Source organism: Chamaea fasciata, unplaced genomic scaffold, assembly GCF_029207755.1.
Source record: "Chamaea fasciata isolate MVZ Bird 193981 ecotype frontalis unplaced genomic scaffold, bChaFas1.0.hap1 SCAF_1, whole genome shotgun sequence".
NCBI classification, from domain to species: Eukaryota; Metazoa; Chordata; class Aves; order Passeriformes; family Sylviidae; genus Chamaea; species Chamaea fasciata.
In genome coordinates, this window is record NW_027094086.1 from 133,023,318 (window position 1) to 133,044,175 (window position 20,858).

Consider the following 20,858-nt stretch of genomic DNA (forward strand, 5'->3'; position numbering starts at 1 on the left):
TGCAGGCTGTTACATGAGTTACCCACCGCAGTCAAGCAGACACTCAACTACGTCTCAGTTTGCAGATTCAGGTTCTAAAGTGAAGTTGAAACATTAACAAGAAAAAAAAAAAAAAAAGTCAGTCAAACCAAACCTGAACATGTTTCTCCGCTAGCTCCTTGATTTAATTATACTGTTGTGGAGCCTTTAAGAAACCTGTCAAAAGCAAGGTGGGTTTAAGGAATAGTTTGGTTTTTTTCTTAGAAGCTGCCTCATACAGCATGTCATAGTGGCTCCCACCTCTTGACTTGCAGTGGGGAAAGAATTTTTAGCTGAAACTGGAGGGCAAAGAAGAGGTAAATCTTCTGCCTTTCAGTGCACTTCTCCAAAATACAGGATGCATCACCTGTGGAAAACAGTGGAATTAGAAACAAAAATTCAAAGTAAAAATATCATTCCTTGCTAGTTTTTTCAAAACAGTGGTGACATTCACCTGTGGATCTTCATTATCAGAGTCTGAGGCTGCTGCTTTATTTGTCAGCCATGGAAGTAAGCAGGTGAATAAAACAAGAAATCCAAGTCTACGTCTAGGATTTCTGAAAGGAAGTGTGGCAGCTGAGATGCCAGAGGACAACAGCAGGCATTGCAACCAGCTGCATGCAGGTTTCCTGCATTGGTGCTTGACAGAGAACTGAGAAAAGGAAATCACATGGCGCAACAAAATTAGAAAAGTGCTTGCTGGAGAAAAGAGTCATGGGACAAAGATGCTGAAGGCTCTGAAGGAAATTGGTCAAGATGATGAAGATGTGTTACAAAGAGCAAGGTTGTTATCAGCTAAGAAGATACACTTTAGTAGAACCCTTTCAAAATGTTGAAGCCAGGTGAAATTAAAGAAAAAAGCAACTTTTAGACTATTGAAATCAGTGAAGCTGATGAATGAGTTTGAGTTTCTTGTTTTACTATTCCTGTAACCTACAAATCACAGCAACACTACATATTGTGATGGGTGAGAACTGTAGTCAGCCAGAAGCAGTTCATTTATTTGAATCTGCTCAGTACCTGGAGTGATTAATATCAGACAGGAAAACAGGGCTGAGACCTGTTTTTCCTTCTCCTTTCCCTGAATCCTAGGGATTTTTGCCATTCACACATAGGAAAAGTGGAGTCTGATGGAAAAAGCAGCAGAGATGTCTCTGCTATGCTGGTGGCAGTAGAACATTCCCTGCTCAGGGGAAATCCTCCACCTACTTCCTCTTCCAGTGTAGTAAACTGGAGAATATAATCAACATGCCTCCCCTCTGGCAACAAAGAAATTCGTAAACTAGATTGGGATTTTATTGGCTTCCTCTTGCAAAGAATGGGAAGCACCAAAATTTCCCGAGTGCTCATTTTTAAACAACTGTCAGCAGTCACTTTTATAATTCTGTATAACTGTGTCTGCACGAACTTGGTTCTCATTATTAATTGACAGCTGCGAAAAGAACCAAAATGAAAACAGGGAAACTGGAAGCAGTTACTTTTAGTGTTCTTCACTTTAAAAATGTAACATCAACATAGTACTAACCATACTTTTTGGATCCAAACTTACACAATAGTATTAAAGGCATGCTGCTTATTTCAGACAGGGGCAATGGCTGAGAAGTGCTGAGATCCATGGCCACTCATATTTTCCTTCTCAGAGGAAAACCCAGAATGATGGCAGAGAGAGGGTGAGCCCTGTGAAAGCAATTGTTCATACTTTGCTCAGAAAATCTTGCTAACATGTGCTGCCACTGCCGTGGGGCGGGCTAAATGTTGCTCACACTGTCTTGTGACCCCAAAACAGCCACGTGTCTGCAAAATTTCCCAACTGGATCTCTCTGACTTACTGAAATTTGGATATTGTGACAGCTCCTTTTTACTTTTCTCCATGCATATAGGATTCCTGTAAAACTCCATGAAAGTTTAATTTTATTAACAGAGGTGATTAATAACAGAGTTGAAGTCCAAAGTCCAACTCTGGAGTCTGCATTTTTTAGGACACAAGTATGGGCTGTTTCCTATATGAATTATGCTCCACAATGTCATTTGCTTTAAATAACAAATGAAAGGCTTTTCTAAAACATTAATTTATTCTAAATGGGTACATCTACAGAACTATGATAATGCATTGATGAAGCAGCTGTTTGCTTGACTCTAATATATTTATAGTAAAATACATTTTAAGCAAACTGATCTTTTAATGATATTTTTAAAGTTGTTGACATAAGCATGTGATATCAGCATTTTCACTGAGACAGCTTTGAAAACTTTTGCCTCCTACCAACTAGCAGCATTTCCTCAATGCAGAAGTTCCTGGAGTTTGCCCACATCTCTGATGAGTGGTATGATACAGGTAATCGTGCTAAGTTTGAAATTGTTGCCTTGGTAATCAAGAAACAGAGTGAAACAGCTACGTGTGGTAAGAGGAACACGAAACCACGTTTTCGCATCTCAAAATGCTTTCGAATTGTTAAAAATGTTACAATTAGCAATGCTGCACAAGAACATCACAGAAACATGCAAAAATCCCCACTTTAAGATTCTGCATTGTACTTGGCAACTAAAAAGCAAAATTACAAAATATGACTGGACCATGTAATCTTGTCCTCAAAGTGAGAAGAAAAGATTTTCACTGCTCTGTTTATAATTCAACAAATACACACAAAACTCCATAGGCAAACTGATGTAAGTCTCCTCCCTGCCCTCCCCTTTGCAGCAGAGCAGATCCAGCAGGGCCTCGCCCCCAGCTGTGACAGGAGGCTGCCAGTCTGCACTGTCTGTCACTGGGCTTTGTGGGGGCCATGAATGTGACACCTCAGCGTAAGGCTGGGTGACAAAAGGTAGTACACCTGAAGCTGGGAAGTGTTTGTGAGCATTTCCTCTATATTCAAAAAAATTGAGAGAGAGCAGGGAAAATCTCCCTCTGCTTGTACACCAGATGTTTAAAAGTGCCTTCACAGTGCTCAGCCAAAACTTCAGTACAAGCTAATATCAATGCTGATGGCTGAACAACAAAAAATGCTTCTTCTGTCGAAAGGTCCGATATAACTTACTTAATACCCAAGTGAGGATCAGGAAGAGTATACAAATATCTCAGCTGTCTGGAAGGGAAGCTCATGTTCTGGGTCAGAAATCACTGTGGCCAGGGAAGAATGTGAGGCATTGTCATACCCTTGCAATGCAACCAGTGAATTGAAAAAAATCACTGAGAGCGTATGGCATCAATTATGTTTCCATAACCATTGGCCCAGTAGGTTACTAATAAAACTGAAAACCTTTTGCAGTTTATCAAAGTCAATCTTTATCGGATGTTATTTTTCAGGGTATTCATCAGAGGGTATTTATCAGAGTTGGTTTCTGCTGAAGTGGTTCTCAGTAAAAGTAGCTGTCAACCACAGAGGCGATGTTTCCAGGAAGCCTGCTGGGCTGTGCTGTATGGCTAAGGAAGCCTATGATTTTCATTTATAATGCCACGCATCTGCAAGACTAGAAATGACAACGACACTCAACCAGATTTGTCAGCCTCCATCAATGCATTTTCTAAGAACTCTATACTCAGGAAAATTATAGTAGTGGAAATTACTTGGAAGTCATCAGACAAACATTTTTAACCTTTTGCTTTTCAAAGATATTAATAGCTCCATTTCAGGATTTTATTTTCAGGTTTTGGTGCTAGGTGTATACTCTGTAGGGAGTAAGGAATAAAAAGACATTGCTTCTCTAATTAAATCTTTACTTTTCAGGTTTAAATGCATTTAAATCTAAATAAATCTGGCTTGTTTGTTACATTTGGCCTGCAGTGGTTACCCAGTCTGGATGAAAGGCACATGTTTACATTATGTTATTGACTTTCTTGAACTTACACATTCCAGTGCTTGACAAAAAAAAAAAAAAAAAAACACATAAAAATTATATATTCACTGGACTGAACAAAACAGACTGAGAGTTGTTTATGGCCCCTGCAGTCAGGCAAAAGATTGCTGGTGCAATGAATGTGTTTTGACTCAGACCTTTGAAGGGTGAAGCAGGCATGGAGCCAGGCATTTGTTAAAGGGGGATCAGTTCAGGATGAGGTAATGGCGTGGGAGATCCCAGCTCTCTTGCAAGGGCAGGAGGAAATGATGTGGTGCCTTCTGCTCTCTCAAAGGGAGGGGAGGGGAGGGGAGGTGACGGAAAGAAAGGAAGTGCAGACGGTGAGCCTGGATATGCCTCTTAACTTCTTGCTGAAGACAGGAATTTTCACCTCCGGTATCCCCGTATGATTTGCACAACCTATACTGTGCAAACTGAAAAAGCCTTGTAGCTGTATGTCAGTGTTGGTCACACTTTTTGATCACAAGGCCATCTAGTATCACCTACAACTTTTGTACAGTGCAGTTTTGTCTTTTAAGGAGTTCAGCCCCTGCCCAAACTTTTTTCTATTCAGTCCATGTGGTGAGTTTAATCTCTGACTACGACTAGTGTTAACACAGGAAATGAGATCTGCCATCATGGTGGTAGGATTTCAGCAGAAGGATAATTTCTCCAGAGCGAAAGAAAACCTATAATGCAACCATAGCAGAGCTGTAACTGTGGTCCTGCTGAGTGACCTATAGATTAGATAAACCAAAATTTTACACAGTAAGTACTGTAAAATCTGCCCAAGAAGCTGAGCACTTGGTGCCTAGACAGCACAGAGATGTATTCCATCCTGGTTCTATTGCTAGCATTTGCAAATGAGTTACTTTAAAGCTAATATAAAACTATCCAATATCAGTTATGGACTGCAATTACAGAAGTTACTGTACTTAAAATATTCTCTTTCTGGCTTAGGACATGTCTACAGATATCTGTCAAACACACCAACATAACATCTGCCTGAAAGTCTCTTAGAAAATAGTCTATAATAAAACACAGATTTGAAGAAGTTGTGAGATTTTGTAAGGATAAACTGAAATAAAGGATAAATTGAAAAGTTATTGTGAAAAAAATCTAGGAAAAATATAACTGTGTCATTTTTGGCTGCTTTTGGGGTCCCTTCCCCTTTGCCTCAACTAAAAACAAAAGCTTTAGGTTTTCTAAAGTTGAAAAAGGCTTTTTTTTTAGAAAAAATACTGTGAAATTTAAAAGTTATTTTTTGCCAAGACAGCTTGGAGAGAGAAGCCCCAAAAAGCCTGGCCTAAAAGGGCCAAGAAAGCCTAAAATAGTTATTTCTGAAGAAGAGAAATCTTCTTGCACAAGACACATGCCAGTATGGACTGGCAGTGTCAAAATTCAGTGGTAGGGAGTTGTACTCCAGCAAACATGTTTCACATAATTCACCAGAAAAAATACAATGGGAGATTGTTGGAATTGTCCACTGGGAACACTGCATGTCAGATGAAGTCCCTGAGGATGATTTTATCACAGTTTTGGTGCCAAGTCAGATGTAGCGCTCATCTCCAACACTATAGGACACTGTTGTTCAAAACCTAACAACATTAAACTCAAGTACTTAATTAACCTTAACTCTGAATTATTCACATTGTCAATGGCAGTCCAGGCATCATGTATATTGTAGTACAATAGTATTGTGTCCTTCATCTGTGGGATATCTCTCAAGATTCCTCTTGATAAAACAGAAGTTGATTATTTTTGGAATACAACTGCAAGATGGTGGCATTACCTCTCGCTTTAAAATATCTTGACATCTGACCTGTATGTTGTTTCATCCTGATGTGCTGGACTTACATGGTAGGCTTGGTAAATTCTGTCATGGAGTTTATAAAAATTCCTGACCCATGTGAAATAGACAGCTACAAACACTAGCAAAAGTCTGAGTTAGCAAAACTGAAACATCTACAAAGCCCCTGAATAGTTGTTAGATTCTTCCTTCTGCCATCCTACACAAGCTCTCTCCCACCCAGTATACATATTGGATGATATACAAGACCAAATTCTTAAGGAAAATATCAGGTAGACACTGAATTGTCTTTGTATTGGGAAACAGGTCACTGTTCCACCTGAAAAAGTATGGACACCTCTACTCTTCCAGTTATTTGCTCTCGTCCTTCTCCAGCCATATGCATCATCTCTTCTGCATTTAACTTATTTTCCACTCAATTCTTTGTGGCCATAATATATTATGCATCTTCCCTCCTTAATCCCAACTGGACAGAGAGTATATTTATGCTTGAAAATTAGGCATAGAGCTGGCATGTAAAAACAGAATGTCTTTTTAGAAACTCAGTCTTCTCAGTTTTGGGGTGTGTGCAGCAACGCCTCTTCCCTTTGAAAGGAGCCAATTAATCCCAGAATGGCTAACACAATGTATTCTCAGTTTATGAGTCTCATTGGAACCAAGGATTTGGCACAAGAATTTGGACTGAGGAATCCACTAAAAAACTTGGCCTTCAAGGAGCTAGTACGGTTATGCTTGTCCTGGGCATCTCAAAGGAAGAATGGAACAATTGCTGCACGCAATTAATGATTCCATTGCTGTGTCCTGCCTCTTCCTCAGAAAGATCATCATTTCCTGGTATATCATGGCAAGAAAACATTATGCTATTTATGCTTTGTGTAAGTGATGGAACTGGGGGAGAGAGAAGAATGAAATTACTTCTCAGATTTAATTATTTTTTGGCTAGAGGAGCTCTTTAAGCACTTTGATTTGAAAAAGCTTGGCCAAAAAGAAGTAGTAAGTGTTTAACTGACAGGGTTCATTAATGGCGTACAAGAATCACTTTGTTAGAATTTTCCCAAAGAGAGAATGGATGGATGGATGGATGGATGGATGGATGGATGGATGGATGGATGGATGACTCATCCTTGAAAAAGTTTGCAACCTCAAAATTAAAAACAGTGAAGCAAGACAGGGCTTCGCATTGTTATGTGACAAGTGACTGTTCATCCAAGCTGTTGACTTCCACCTGGACCAACAGTTTGCTGCAGGAACTGCAACCTAGTGCTGAGCAAGGTCAAGATGGCTAGGTCAGCAGTGTGGCAAAGGCCAGAAAGAAGCTACACACACTGCATTTTGCATAGATCCTCCAGAAAACTTGAGCTGCTTAACTGAAATATTTTATCTACTATTTAAGTTAAATGGTCATTTAGTTCCTATCATGATCCTTGAACAATTTCTTGGTATTTGACAATATACAAATTTCATGAAACAAGGATGTGGAGAGATGAAATTTCTAATTATCTACTTTGGGGCACTCAAAATCAAGACTAAGAGATTTTGTGTATTCTGAAAATTGGTTCTGCTTAAGGAGTTTCAGGTTGAGCATTGAGCCTTAAACAATACCAAACCTCTTCTCAGTTTGGAAAACCTCTTTCTTTATGTCCCAGTCATAGCTAACTGTATTGCTGCCATTCAGCAGTCAGTGCTATTGCTGTTAAAGAAGTGAGACAGGGTGTTATTCTTGATTTGGGTTGTTTTTTGGGTTGTTTTGGGGGTTTTTTGTTGCTGTTTTTTTGTTCTGTTTTGGGGGTTTTTTGTTTGTTTTTTAAGGGATGGATTATATAAATTGCTATACTTGTGATAGAGCTTAAAAACTCTCCTCTCCTCTCCTCTCCTCTCCTCTCCTCTCCTCTCCTCTCCTCTCCTCTCCTCTCCTCTCCTCTCCTCTCCTCTCCTCTCCTCTCCTCTCCTCTCCTCTCCTCTCCTCTCCTCTCCTCTCCTCTCCTCTCCTCTCCTCTCCTCTCCTCTCCTCTCCTCTCCTCTCCTCTCCTCTCCTCTCCTCTCCTCTCCTCTCCTCTCCTCTCCTCTCCTCTCCTCTCCTCTCCTCTCCTCTCCTCTCCTCTCCTCTCCTCTCCTCTCCTCGTTCCTGGAGGTGTGCATGGTGTTTGAGAACCCCAAGGCACAGGGCTGTAGTGACTTTGAAATGAGCACCTGATTTGGTACAGGAATATCCTATTTTGATACAGAAAACTTACTATTCTGGCAACTAGAAACTATAGTAAAGAGGAACCTAATGCATGACAATAATTCTTTGGAAATGTAAATCGTACAACAGGGTGGCTTGACTCATGTTCATATCACTTCCCTAATGATGAAACCCCTGCCAGTTTCATATAGTTCATTATACATTAAAATAGAATATTTTAGACAGACTTGGTTAGTTTTGAGTCTAGTAATTCACTTGAAAAAATCAGCAGCTAGTCACACCAATTTGATATGCTTTGGAATGCTGGCAATGACAATAGGCAACATAATTTAAAAAATAAATTTCATTTAAAAATTTGCCAGTTTCTTTCTCAAGACAAAAATTAGTCAAGGAAGTTACAAGGGGAGATTTCAATGCTGGAACATTTAGATGTTCTGCAGCCTGGTGATATTCAGAAATTCAGATCAGCTTCTCCTAGTCAGAATGTAGGGAGATGGATTATCAGGGTTCAGAAAAAACATCACTTCCCTGAATGCAGTGGCCTTGGGGGCTACTCCTTACACTCGGCTCTCAGCTGAAGGGAGTGACTTATCCCAACTGAAGATTAGAGTCAGAATCCGTGGAGTTTTTTGTTTTATTTTTTCAAGCAGGGACGTTTCTGTTTTCAAAATCGTAGCAGTCTTCATGTTTTTAGGCCATGGCTGAAGGTCTTAGACTGTGAAAGTCACAGCAGTCACTAAAGTGATAGGCCACAGCACTTGCTCTTGCTGAGCACTAGTGTTCCTCCTGTTCAGTTGACTGTAGGGTGTTAAGGGTCTTTCATTTCCTCATGTTAAAATGTGTCACCCATTGCCCCGACTTTGTTTAATATTCGTGGTGCAGGGGATGTATGAAGGAATGCCTCTACAGCCCCATGCATGCCAGGGCTTACGGTTGTTGTTTGGTACTGACAACAAAAATTATTGTATTTGCATGGCAGGATTTTTTTCATGGGTGTTCAATCTCAATGTATCTTTCTACACCTCCTGGAAGCAGAATCCTTAGAAAAAGGGCATAAATCTCATTAAGAAAAGCATTCACATCGTTTAGTCAAGGTTTATATAACTGGAAAGCACATTCAATATTTGGACTAAATTGCTCTAATTTCTTACTCTTTAAATTAAATTATAAATTAAAAAAATATTTAAAAAGTGAATGCCAGTCTTTTCAGTGATGTTTTCATACCAACAGATATTTTTGCAAGGAAATAATGGAAATTCTGTTATATGAACATTTTAATTTTTAGTACAACAGATATGCAGTATAAAGTCATTCAGGCACCTGTACCTTCTCTCTATGAATATCCATTTCCCCTGTTAATGGAAGTTACACACAATACAAGTGTCTTTTTGCTAAATTTCTATGGCTTGATTCTGCATTTCATTCTTGACAGTAAATTAATACATAATTATTTGAAAGAAAAGGCCACCAAAAAAAACCAAAAGGGAAAAAAAGAAAATTTCAGTGTGAACTGAAACTCTTGTGACAAAAATACCTGTTTGCTTTTTCAAGAGTGCCATTGGCTTACCTCTGATCTGCTTCTGTAGAGGTGATGTTGCAGGCTGACCAGGCAGCTGCATGACTGCACACTGGAGTTGCAAGGGGAGGCATTGCAGTAAACAGCACAGATGACAACCAGTAGCTTATGAATAATCCCCACCATGGTGCTGAGTGACGCTCTTTGCTGTCTGTGCTTAATGTCAGAAGTGGTCAAGATCTCCATCAGCCACCACCTCTGAGAGTCCCATAGCATTTCCCATGAAACTAGACAGATTATTGTGATTTCATTTCCATTCAAAGTACACTCTCTGTGATGTTTATGGCTACACTGAGACAGAGTCTCTTCTGAAAAGGATAGTAGAGATCTTTTTGCATTTCAAGGGGACATATTTTAATCCCCTTTGGGGCCTGCAATGCAAATGTGCCTTAAATTTATTACAGCTTACAAGAAACTTACAGCTTCTTCCATTTGTGCATCTGTGTAAATGCCAACCAGCAAAAAGCACTTAAAGGTTTACTGTAGTCTCAACAACCAGCAATATCTTAGCATTTCATAGTGAGACACAGAGATGAGGCAGGTGGCCAAAAGCACATATGGCAGCAGTGACATAAACATATGGAAATTACACTTGAAACATGAAGTGGGTGGGTCATATTTGCTAAAACAAATACCTTGGATTTTAGGGGCAAAGCATTTTCTGAATGAGGATGATTCTTGCATATGTGTGCCATTGAAGGTTTTGTGAAGCATAATTTGTGCTCTGTTAGGAAAAACAGATGGGGCACTGGCACACCTTTAAAAAAACAACAGTCTTCTAAAGCTATCAGTATTTCTGAGCACAGCATCTTTAATCTGTGAGACTGTTGGTTATGTGCTGTTTTGCTTTTTGCCTGCTCATAGAACGGGTATGTACTTCTGTGCCAGGGCTCACAAAGGCTTACAGCTCAAACTTGATGGCTTTAACAGAGCTCTGAGAGGGCTGGGCAGCAAAACAGCGTCCAGGCTGGGCTTCGGGAACCCTTAGCCTCAGGAATGCTGTGTGACCTCTGCCTCTTATTCAGTGGGTGAATGGAATGAGCTGCAGCCCAGGACTTATACTGCAAGCACTTCAGTAGCTCAACCTTGTCAGCTTCCTTTGCTTGACTAAGCTTCAGTGAACAAAAGAAATTAAAATCTCAAGGACCTACATTTAGATACAACTGCATTCCTGCACTTCTGGTTACCAACAGAATGAAAGCAAAGCAGAATTTCATTCAAAAAACACAAGCTCTTTAATAAAATACATAGGTTCACATTCTTCCTTGTAAAGTGCATTACCTGAAGTAGAATAGTTGACTACTGTGAATTGGGGTGTGAAGTTTACCTTTTCCTCTACCCACTGTTCATGTTCAGGTTTATCAGAACTTCCAGTGAAGATATTTCTTTCTGCAGGACTGAAAGCTAAAAAGAATCAAAAATCAAAGGTAGTTTTGCATCCCCTAAGTGCTGAAGTAATACATTATATTTAATATCTCTACAATGTATCACTCACTTCCTATAGCAAAGAGGAAAAAAGATGTCCCTTACCTCATGCATCAGTGCAGAATTTATGAATGAGAGCTGTGCTTTGGCCACTCCAGTTTTAAGTTACCTAAATGGCAGAGATTCTATCACCTTCCTTAAGCAACCTCTGCATTCATGCTGAAACAGTCTGCTGCTACTTCAGGTTTTTCTCTGTTAACTTTTATGCCATTGCTATTGCCCTGTACTACCTACATCATTCTTTTCCATTGCTGGTTGTCCCATTTTAACAGTAAAATTGCTCTTAAAACACTGGGATTTTTGTCTGGCCTTTTATGTTACACACATAATTGCAGATTATAGCTAATAATTCATTAGCATTTTGCCAGGTGCTCTCCTAAGACTCTTACCACGTGCCTGCCAAAATTAATAGCAAAAGTCTGCTGGGTACAACAGTGGAGAAACGAACCTTTGTTAAAATCAAGCCTGCTGCTATCCTAGTTATTATGCATGAGCAAGATCCTGGATGCAGCAATTCCAATAATAGACTGTCCACACAAAAATCCCCTAAGTTACTCCTGGGATCATTGTTACCATAATGGCAGATTTAAGCCTTAGGAATGTAACTGCTTACCCAGCTACAAGGAAAACATATTTAACCTATAAGGTTTGTGTCTTAAGCATAGGAGCTGAGATTGCTAATAACGGGAGGCAGCTAAAGAAAACACATTATTTTTCTGGCTATTTATTTTGAACACCTGGCAGCCCTTTGTGAGTAGTTAGCATAATTTTTCCCCGATCCTACTAGTTCAGAAAGCTCAAAAGGAAATAAAAGGTTCTTAGAAAGATATATAGATATATATGCATCATACCTATAGAGGGGCTTTAACGGGTTATTCGGAGTATTTTGCCAGGCCTGTGACATAACATTAAACTTGCCAACCCCTTCTTGCAGCCACCGCGCCCACTCTGGAGGGGGACAACGAGAGGCAAGGGGAGAAACCCAGCGTCCACTTCCACGACGCCGAAGATGCCATTGCTGTCACCCCCGTTCTCTCCGGGCGCGCCGTGCCGGGGTTCCCCGCGCTCCCTGGGTGGGGCACCGCCCTGCCACGTCCCACAGTCCCGGCGGAAACCTGCCAACCTCTGGGGACTCAGCCGCAGCTCAAGCTGCCGCCCACCCTCTGCGCCCCGCCAGCCGAGCAGCCCCGCTCGCCTCCTTTGTGTCCGCGGCCGCCGCCCCTTCCCTGCGGGCGGGGCGGAGCAGGGCGGGCCCGGCGGGGCGGGTTCGCGGCGCCCATAAGAAGGGGCCCTGGGCGCGGCCACCGCCCTTCTTCGTCGCACGCTCTGCTCGTCCTGCTCCGCTCCCGGATTACAAAGCCCGCGCCGCCGTCGCTATGAGCATCAGCACGAAAAACTCCTCGTACCGCCGCATGTTCGGCGGGGGCAGCCGCCCCAGCACCGGCACCCGCTACATCACGTCCAGCAGCCGGTACTCGCTGGGCAGCGCCCTGCGGCCCAGCAGCGCCCGGTACGTGTCCGCCTCGCCCGGCGGCATGTACGCCGCCAAGACGACGTCGGTGCGACTGCGGAGCAGCATGCCGCCCATGCGGCTCCACGACTCCGTGGACTTCACCTTGGCCGACGCCATCAACACGGAGTTTAAGGCGAACCGCACCAACGAGAAGGTTGAGCTGCAGGAGCTTAATGACCGCTTCGCCAACTACATTGACAAGGTGCGCTTCCTGGAGCAGCAAAACAAGATCTTGCTGGCCGAGCTGGAGCAGCTCAAGGGCAAGGGCACGTCCCGTCTGGGCGACCTTTACGAGGAGGAGATGCGGGAGCTGCGGCGACAGGTGGACCAGCTCACTAACGACAAGGCACGCGTGGAAGTGGAGCGGGACAACCTCGCCGACGACATCATGCGGCTGCGGGAGAAGTGAGTGTGCCTGGGGGACGCGGGTTCGGGCTGCCGGCGCCTCCCGCTGCCTTCCCCCCGTCCTGTCCCCTGGCGCGGAGGCAGCCCCTGAGCATCCCGAGTGGTACCGGGCGGGCGGGAGGCTGGGCGAGGGGTTTGGGCCACCCCCGCTCCCTCCTCACCTCTGTCTTGCCCCTTCCAGGTTGCAAGAGGAGATGCTTCAGAGGGAGGAGGCCGAGACCACCCTGCAGTCCTTCAGACAGGTTAGCGGTGGTGGAGGAGGGAGGGGCCCGAGGAGGTAGTGGCTGTGCCTGGGGCGGAGGGTGGGAGTGCAGGAGTTTGCTTTTCTTGCACAAAGAGGTTCCGTCAGTTCTCACGCAAGCCCTCTGTGTTTTCTTTAGGGGGATGCTGCAGTCTGAGGGGAGGGGAGGGAAACTATTGTCCTGCTTTATCCAAGTCTAGCCCGTTTTACAAAAAACGCCCCAACGTGGAATCACTTTCCGATCCAATAAAAGTGAAAGGGGGCCATCTGTTCGCTTGGCTGAAGGGTATTAATGGTTTCTATGGGATTCACCGTGGAATGCAGATACAGGCATTATGGCAAGTGTGGTGGCAGCAGATTGAAATAATAGATCCCTTTGTGTCGGAGGGGAGGGCGCAGTGGGCTGCATTCTTACTAAATGTGTAATGGTGCGGGAATATTTCTAGCGAAATGTGTCTATTATGGGCCAGTTTTTGTCCAAGACAGAACTCCTTTTTGATGAATCACTGGTCAGTGCATTACTGGGCAACAGTTTCAAATTTAAGGTTTTTCATATGGGTGTTGTCTGCTGACAAGAAGTAGACGGTATGTTCCTTGGGGCGAGGTCACAGGATTGAGTTTGCCTCCTCTGAGTGTCCATTTAAAAAGTGGAATTCAATCCTCTGTAAAACAACTATGTTAACCTAGGAAACAAGTTATGTTAGAGTTTAGTCTCTGTAGGATGCTGTGATGTTATCCGGAGAAAGTAAATCTACATGACAACCAGAAACAACTGTGCAAACAGTGTTCGAAAATTCTTAAGCTCAAGTTTTCACTTGTGCAAAACCAGCTTTCAACTTAGATTAAGCCTTGTTTGGACTAAGAGATATTTAGGAATGTGGCTTCTCTAAACAAGGTCTCTTCCCTAAAACTGCTGGTGTAAAACAGCATTGCTAGCATTCTTCCAGACTGGAAATGACTGCCTTTATCACCAGGCAGATGGCTACAGGCTGACTTTGTCCCAGAGCTCTTCATAGGCATTAACAGAAGTCACTATTCAGGAAATCAGCACTTGATGGTCAGTGTTTCCCTGGGAAAGGCTTTTGACTGCAGTGTATTTACAGTCCTTGAAGGAGGGCAGGTATGTTCAAGAGATAGTATGGGAAAACTGAAACACCTACTCCCATTCAGAACCTGGGAATTCAGTCTCCACTGGCATTCTGGGGACAGAAGTTTTAAACAACAGTTTGAGATATTGCCTTAATTTAAGCTTCTGGGGATTTTTAGAGTGCTAAGACAATCTAATATAGTGTGAAGTTCTATGAAAGAGCATTTTACATAAGTTTTGGAGAACCTCATCTACTCTGATTCATTGCTGAATTTAGTTGAAGGATCAATTGACTTAAGGTTGGCTTTTACATGATCTTTCATATTTAATTGGTGCACTTTAGGCATGTCTGTATTTCAATCCAATTGAATTTTATGAAGGCTCTGGGCTTTAAATTGAGCTTGGCTTGGTGTGCATACCCCACACTCATTATGTAGCTCTTCCCTGTACTTTGGAAAGGGGTCACTCAGGAGCTCAGCCTCTAGCAGATTGTGTGCATGCAGGACAGTCAGAATTGTATCCATTTAACCTCCTAAGCTGTAGCTTGTGCATAAGAAATGCAAATCATTGTCTATGGAAACTCTACACTAAATCCATTTGTGACATAACTGGTGCATGCTGGTGTGCTTGATTTGAACATCAGTCATACATCATTTTTCCTTACTGGCAAGGGTGGAGTTAACATGAAGGTTTTGAAACCTAAATCTGTTTCAGTGTAAGCTTTGTTTTTCTGAAAGTGCAATTAAATTCACAGAACACTGAAACTGAAATATCCTGTTGTGCATTCCATTTTAAAACAACACACAGCTTTCTCTTAAATCATTATATTTTTCCACTGGAAGGTTGTATAGTTGTATAGATTTGGAGTACTTCAGCAGGTGCTTTGCTTTTCTGATGTATCATCAAAGCTGGTTCTTATTTGATGGAGCAGTTTTGTACTTCAATATTTTAAAATAAAGAATGAATATTTGAACTTAAGCTTTTATTTCCAAAAGCTGCCTGTTACAGAAACTGTTCAGCTCTAAACTGTTCAGTACTAAATTTTAATTTATTTCTTCTGGGCAAAGATGTGATTTTGCTCATGTGCTGAGGGGTGTACTGCATAAAGTATACCTGAAAGTTCAGTGAGGACTTTCCTTTGGGGCAGGACAAGCATCACAGTTAATGAGAAAGTTACTGCGGCTTTGCCAGCTAGTCTAGCAGCAAGGAATAGGTCCTGAACCTGTGACAAACCTAACAGGTCAGGTCCTGGCTAACATGAATTTGTCTGAAGTAAACATGGATGCTCAACCCTGCAAAGTATGTAGCTTGCTGTGAAAAATCTCCTAGGATAAAATCAGTGCATACTCCAACTGCATGTGTCTATGACTTCTACTTGTTTGTTCAGGCTACAAGTAGCCTATTCATTTATGTGGTTCTCCACACATCTGGGAACTGCTGAAACACTGAATCTTAGTGATAGGGAATACATAAATGATAGCATATAGTAAAGTACATACCACATATTGTGTCTTCAGTTTAAATTGCTTTCAATTTACTATAAGGTCCTAAAATCCTGTAGCTATTCAGTTGTTACAAAAAAAAAAAAAAATAATAGCCTTCAGGGTGAAGATTTCTTTAAAATCCTCTAGAAAATCTTTGGATGTCTGGCCAATTATGTAAACATGTTGGGTCATAGCCATGTAATTTTCTGCCAGAATGATCTCGAGGGGTTTTGGGGGGAGGAGAACAAATTAATTAGGAAATTCTTTCCCTGAACCAAAAAACAGAGCTGATATGAACTGTGGCTGTAAAACTGGAATTGATAGAAAAGTTATGGAATGACGCATGAAAGGGGTAGTTTGCTGGATAAAGTAAACAGAATTATTCTTCTGGAGCAAGGACCTTACCCCAGAGTAGGAGTGATCCAAGGAAAGGCTTTCTAGGAGTCTAAAGAAAACACTCCTTATTTCAAAGATGCCGTAATAAAGAGAGCTGCTGATTAGGAATGCTTATGCTTTGGGCAATCCAAAATAGTTTTAGAGTAAGCTGTGAGAACCTGATATGTTAATACCCTGTGAGCACAAGCATGTGGCTGTGTATGTGTATGTAACTGTGAAAGGAACAATCTTCCCCTTTGCAAACTAAATGCCCTACACATTCAAAATGTAAGCAGTTTCCAATCAATGTTTAGTCTTATGTTTTTGAACTAATTCAAGTTGCTCCCTTGTAACATTCATGACGTGTCTTCTGTTATGCTCTAAATGAATTTTTGCTGTTGATTAAGACTATCTCTGTCCAGCAAAAGGTGGAGTCTTTGCCAGCAAGTGTGAGGGTGTAGGCAATGATGAGTAGCTCAGTTTGTGTTTATGCTCATACCTTCTTTTTCTCAAGGGTGTTCTGTTGACCTGCATTAAGTGAATGCTGCAGTTCTTATACGTACCTCACCAACTTTACAAGTACGCTTTAAAAGTGTGGTCTGTGGACCTAAGGGGCTCTGTGCTTGTTCACCAAGGAGTCCTCAAGTTAAGCCCATTGACAGGCATGAAGGCTCATGTGTTGGATTTTTAAGCCCCACTGAAAAAAGTGGAAGTTTGCAAATTGCAACTCTTTGTTAGTGTAGTCAAGCTAGAAGGACTTACTGCCGACTTCTGACTGAAGTACTTGAAGGATTTACACCCACTATGATCTGTGTGCTCTTGATCATGCTTAGCAACATGTCAGCAAAGATGATATAATCAACATATGTGGGATAGTTTTCAAATTCACAATGAAGGTAAATGTAATAGTTTATGGCTTAGGTAGGAGGTGGCAAAAAGGGTTTTTACAGCTTTTGCTTTCCTATTGTCTTGCTAAAAAGCTCAGATGTAGCATCAGTCTGTATGCTGCTGAATTTGCTGTAAGAGACTTCTCTACATCAGTTTTGTAAGATTATGAATTGTTCTTCTCTCTGGTCAGGATGTTGACAATGCCTCTCTGGCACGTCTTGATCTTGAGCGCAAAGTTGAGTCCCTGCAAGAGGAGATAGTCTTCTTGAAGAAGCTTCATGATGAGGTAAGCTGAGAAATGAGGTCTGTGTTTAGATGCAGACTGTCTGGCAAGGAAGCTCTTTGCTGGTTCTGTCCCAGAGTCCCCACCTTGGTATTATCTGTGTGCTTTTGTGCAATAGTGTTGAGTGTCTGCTTCTCTCTTAAGGAAATCCGAGAATTGCAGGCCCAACTCCAGGAACAGCACATCCAAATTGATATGGATGTTTCTAAGCCTGATCTTACTGCTGCCCTGCGTGATGTTCGCCAACAGTATGAAAGTGTTGCTGCTAAGAATCTTCAGGAAGCTGAAGAGTGGTACAAGTCCAAAGTAAGTAAAGTGCATCAGACACTGGAACGAATTCTTTTTAACAGCTCTGTTGTAGCCCCTGCTGTCTCTCTAGTGGACATGAACATAACCATGACACAAAGTCTTTTTTTAAATCCTAGTCTAGGAAGGGTACAACTGAAAACATTTTGTGCCATAACTCAAGCAGCAAATTAATGGGTGGACACTGGGAATCTTTCCTGGGATTGTGCTTGAAAGCAGATGTTGGATGAAGTACTGGAAAAATGGTGAAAAGATGGGCAATGTGCAGGGTGGGGAAACAAGTATGAAAGTTTACTATGACTTCCAATATAGCATTTAGAAATAGAGAGGCACTTTAATACTAATATTTAATATTTAAGCATTTCAGGTGCTAACCTTTGTAATACCTTCAGTTGCCCTCAAGTGCTGTGTCCACAGAGGGTCTGTTTCCCCATTTCTGTTGAAGTGTTGTGCTAACCAGACTGGGGTTTTCCAGTTTGCAGATCTCTCTGAAGCTGCTAACAGGAACAATGATGCCCTGCGCCAGGCCAAGCAGGAAGCCAATGAGTACCGCAGACAGATCCAGTCTCTCACCTGTGAAGTTGATGCTCTTAAGGGAAGCGTAAGTAGAAGACAGCAGTTGTTCTTCTTCATTGCAGCTGCACTGCTCTGCAGTTTAATTGTTACTTTGGATGTGAATGCAGGTGATCTGCCATGCAATTCAGCAGCATATTACTACTTTTTGAAAAGGATGCTGTGGGCTCAATTTGTGCACAACAGTGCTCTGGCTACATTGATATGCTGAATTAGTCTTAAGCTGCTTGCTTAAGACTAATTCTGCTCTTGCTATAATATTCACTTCATTCTCTTGCTATAATAATCACTATTTATTTAGCACTTTCTGAAAATGTTTATGCCTTGTCTGTTAGGTACAGCTAAATTTATAAAAAAGAATCCTGGAGGAGCAGTGAAAGGTGCAAATTTTGCTGTTGATAGAACATGACTACCTTTAAGACAGGCTTGAAATGGATGTAACAGTGTTTAGCATACTTGCAAATCTCCACTAAGGACTACCTGCATGCTGACCTGAACTGCATGTGTTTGGCTTACTGTAAAGGATGGCTTTGGCACTTGGTAAAACAAATATCTGGCACACCTCAGATCATGCAGCAGAATAACCCTCCTTGACTTTGCAAAGGGAAGATAAGAAGATGACAAATTTGGGACATGTCTGGGCATTTTCAGAAAGGATGCTAATGTAACACAACTTTAAAATGCTAAGGGTCTTGAGGGTGGGAAAGCAGTGTTTGATTTCACTATTCTCTTCCAGAATGAGTCCCTGGAGCGCCAAATGCGTGAAATGGAGGAGAATTTTGCTGTTGAAGCTGCTAACTACCAAGACACTATTGGCCGTCTGCAGGATGAGATTCAGAACATGAAGGAAGAAATGGCTCGCCATCTCCGCGAGTACCAGGACCTGCTGAATGTAAAGATGGCTCTTGATATTGAGATTGCCACCTACAGAAAACTGCTGGAGGGTGAAGAGAGCAGGTAATCACATGCAGACACTTTTCTAAAACCAGGAGTTACTAGAAGATACTTTATAGCCATGTCTGATTTTATCCATTTCTTTTTTCCTTCAGGATTAACATGCCTATTCCAACCTTTGCTGCTTTGAACCTGAGAGGTAAGCTGGTTTTGCTATTTCAGTTTAGGCAGTTGCTCAATCATTAGCATGAGGGTTCTTGTGTAAGTGCAGTTGGTTATGAATACTCTTCTTGGATCTAACTACAGTATTTGCACTTACTTAACCTTGGATGGTAGCTGGACACATATTTTTAAATATTGTTACATAGCAAGTAATTAGTTTGGATACCTGCTGAAAGTGCTTTAAGGGACATGGAGAGAAAATGTAGAAGACCTGGCTTATTCAGAGAAGGACACTTTTTTGTATAATGCAAATTGAGATTCTGATAGTAGACACTAAAATCTGTTACACCTCATTTCTTTGAGGAAGTGCTTCATCTAGACTATTGGTAATAATGCATCTTCTTCTGCAGAAACCAACATTGAGTCTCAGCCAATGGTTGACACTCACTCAAAGAGAACACTTCTAATTAAGACCGTCGAAACTAGAGATGGACAGGTGGGTGGTAACTTTAATTTTATTTCTATCACAGCTGGTTACCTTAAATTCTTAAGTTTGCCTAGTGTTTACTGCAGCTTGTATGTGGTAGTAAGTATTGAGTAGAACAGCAACTGGCCCTCCAAACTGTGTGAACTTACAGGTATAGCAAACAGGTTTCTCTGGAAAAAATCAAAATTCATCTGATAATAAAACTTTAAGTTGGTGACTGTTACCTGTGTATTGAGTATTTAAATTCAGCTGAGTTAGCAAATTTTCAAAAGATTTCCTTAGGAAAACATGTGGCACTAAACAGAGATACTTTACTTGCCTAGGATAAGATGCTGTTGTTTGTGTAAGTAAGTAAAACTTGAATGGTTTCTGTATGCTCTTTACAAACTAGAATTTCTCATAAATGAGAGCTGATACCCACTTGTTCACAGTTTGGAAGTGGATGTTCCACTTCTAACTCTTGAAAAACTCACAAAAATCTTCCTACTAAAACGTAATGCAAGTGTTTCTGGTTTTCATTAGGTTATTAATGAAACTTCCCAGCATCATGATGACTTGGAGTAAAGCTGAAGTGAAGATGAATACTTACTAAAGGAGTTCTTACCAGCAAGATTGAAAAAGTTCATGTCTTAAAGGAAGAAACAGCTTTCAAGTGCCTTTCTGCAGTTTTTCCATGAGCGCAAGATGATTATGCTAGGAAATAGGTCTTAGATCTTGCAAACTGACTCTCCCTGAAGGATTAGAGTTTACAATGGAGTCTAGTTTACAAATAGCAATATCTTGTGCTGCAATACTGTTTTTAAGTATCTGAATTCAATAAAACTGCTTTTTCCAGCACAGTATGAGCAACCTGTCGCTACTTCAATAAATCTTTGGAAAATGGCTCTTGATGTGTTCTAATTTGTTAACTTCATGACTTTCTGGAAAGCCATAACAACATAATGCTGGAATTATTATACGGTTGACATCTCTAGTACTGGCTGTGTGGAATGCTGTTTTTTCAGTTTAACTAGATAAACTGTCTTACTCATTTACTGCTTAGGTTTTGGAACCAATTAAAATGGATTATAACTGGCAGATGCATAATGTATTATGATATTTCTTATCACTTGAATAAAATATGATACTTCAAGCTAATAAAAATTAATCTTGCTTCCATATACTAGTTAATGCAGTTACTAAATGTCAGAATGCCTGAAGTACCTTAAAACTTGGCTTTATAAAACATAGTAGTTATGTAGCAGAGAAATAG

At 41.4% G+C, this 20,858-nt stretch overlaps 1 protein-coding gene across 1 annotated transcript; it reads left to right on the forward strand.

The window, feature by feature from the left end:
• Positions 1–12,210: 12,210 nt before the first annotated feature.
• On the forward strand, positions 12,211–20,490 carry VIM (vimentin). The gene is made up of 9 exons (XM_066198430.1): positions 12,211–12,826; positions 13,008–13,068; positions 17,092–17,187; positions 17,329–17,490; positions 17,966–18,091; positions 18,800–19,020; positions 19,113–19,156; positions 19,530–19,615; positions 20,129–20,490. The coding sequence occupies exons 1-9, from the start codon at positions 12,285–12,287 to the stop codon at positions 20,168–20,170; spliced, it is 1,380 nt and encodes a 459-aa protein (XP_066054527.1). The 5' UTR covers positions 12,211–12,284; the 3' UTR covers positions 20,171–20,490.
• The last annotated feature ends 368 nt before the right edge of the window (positions 20,491–20,858 follow it).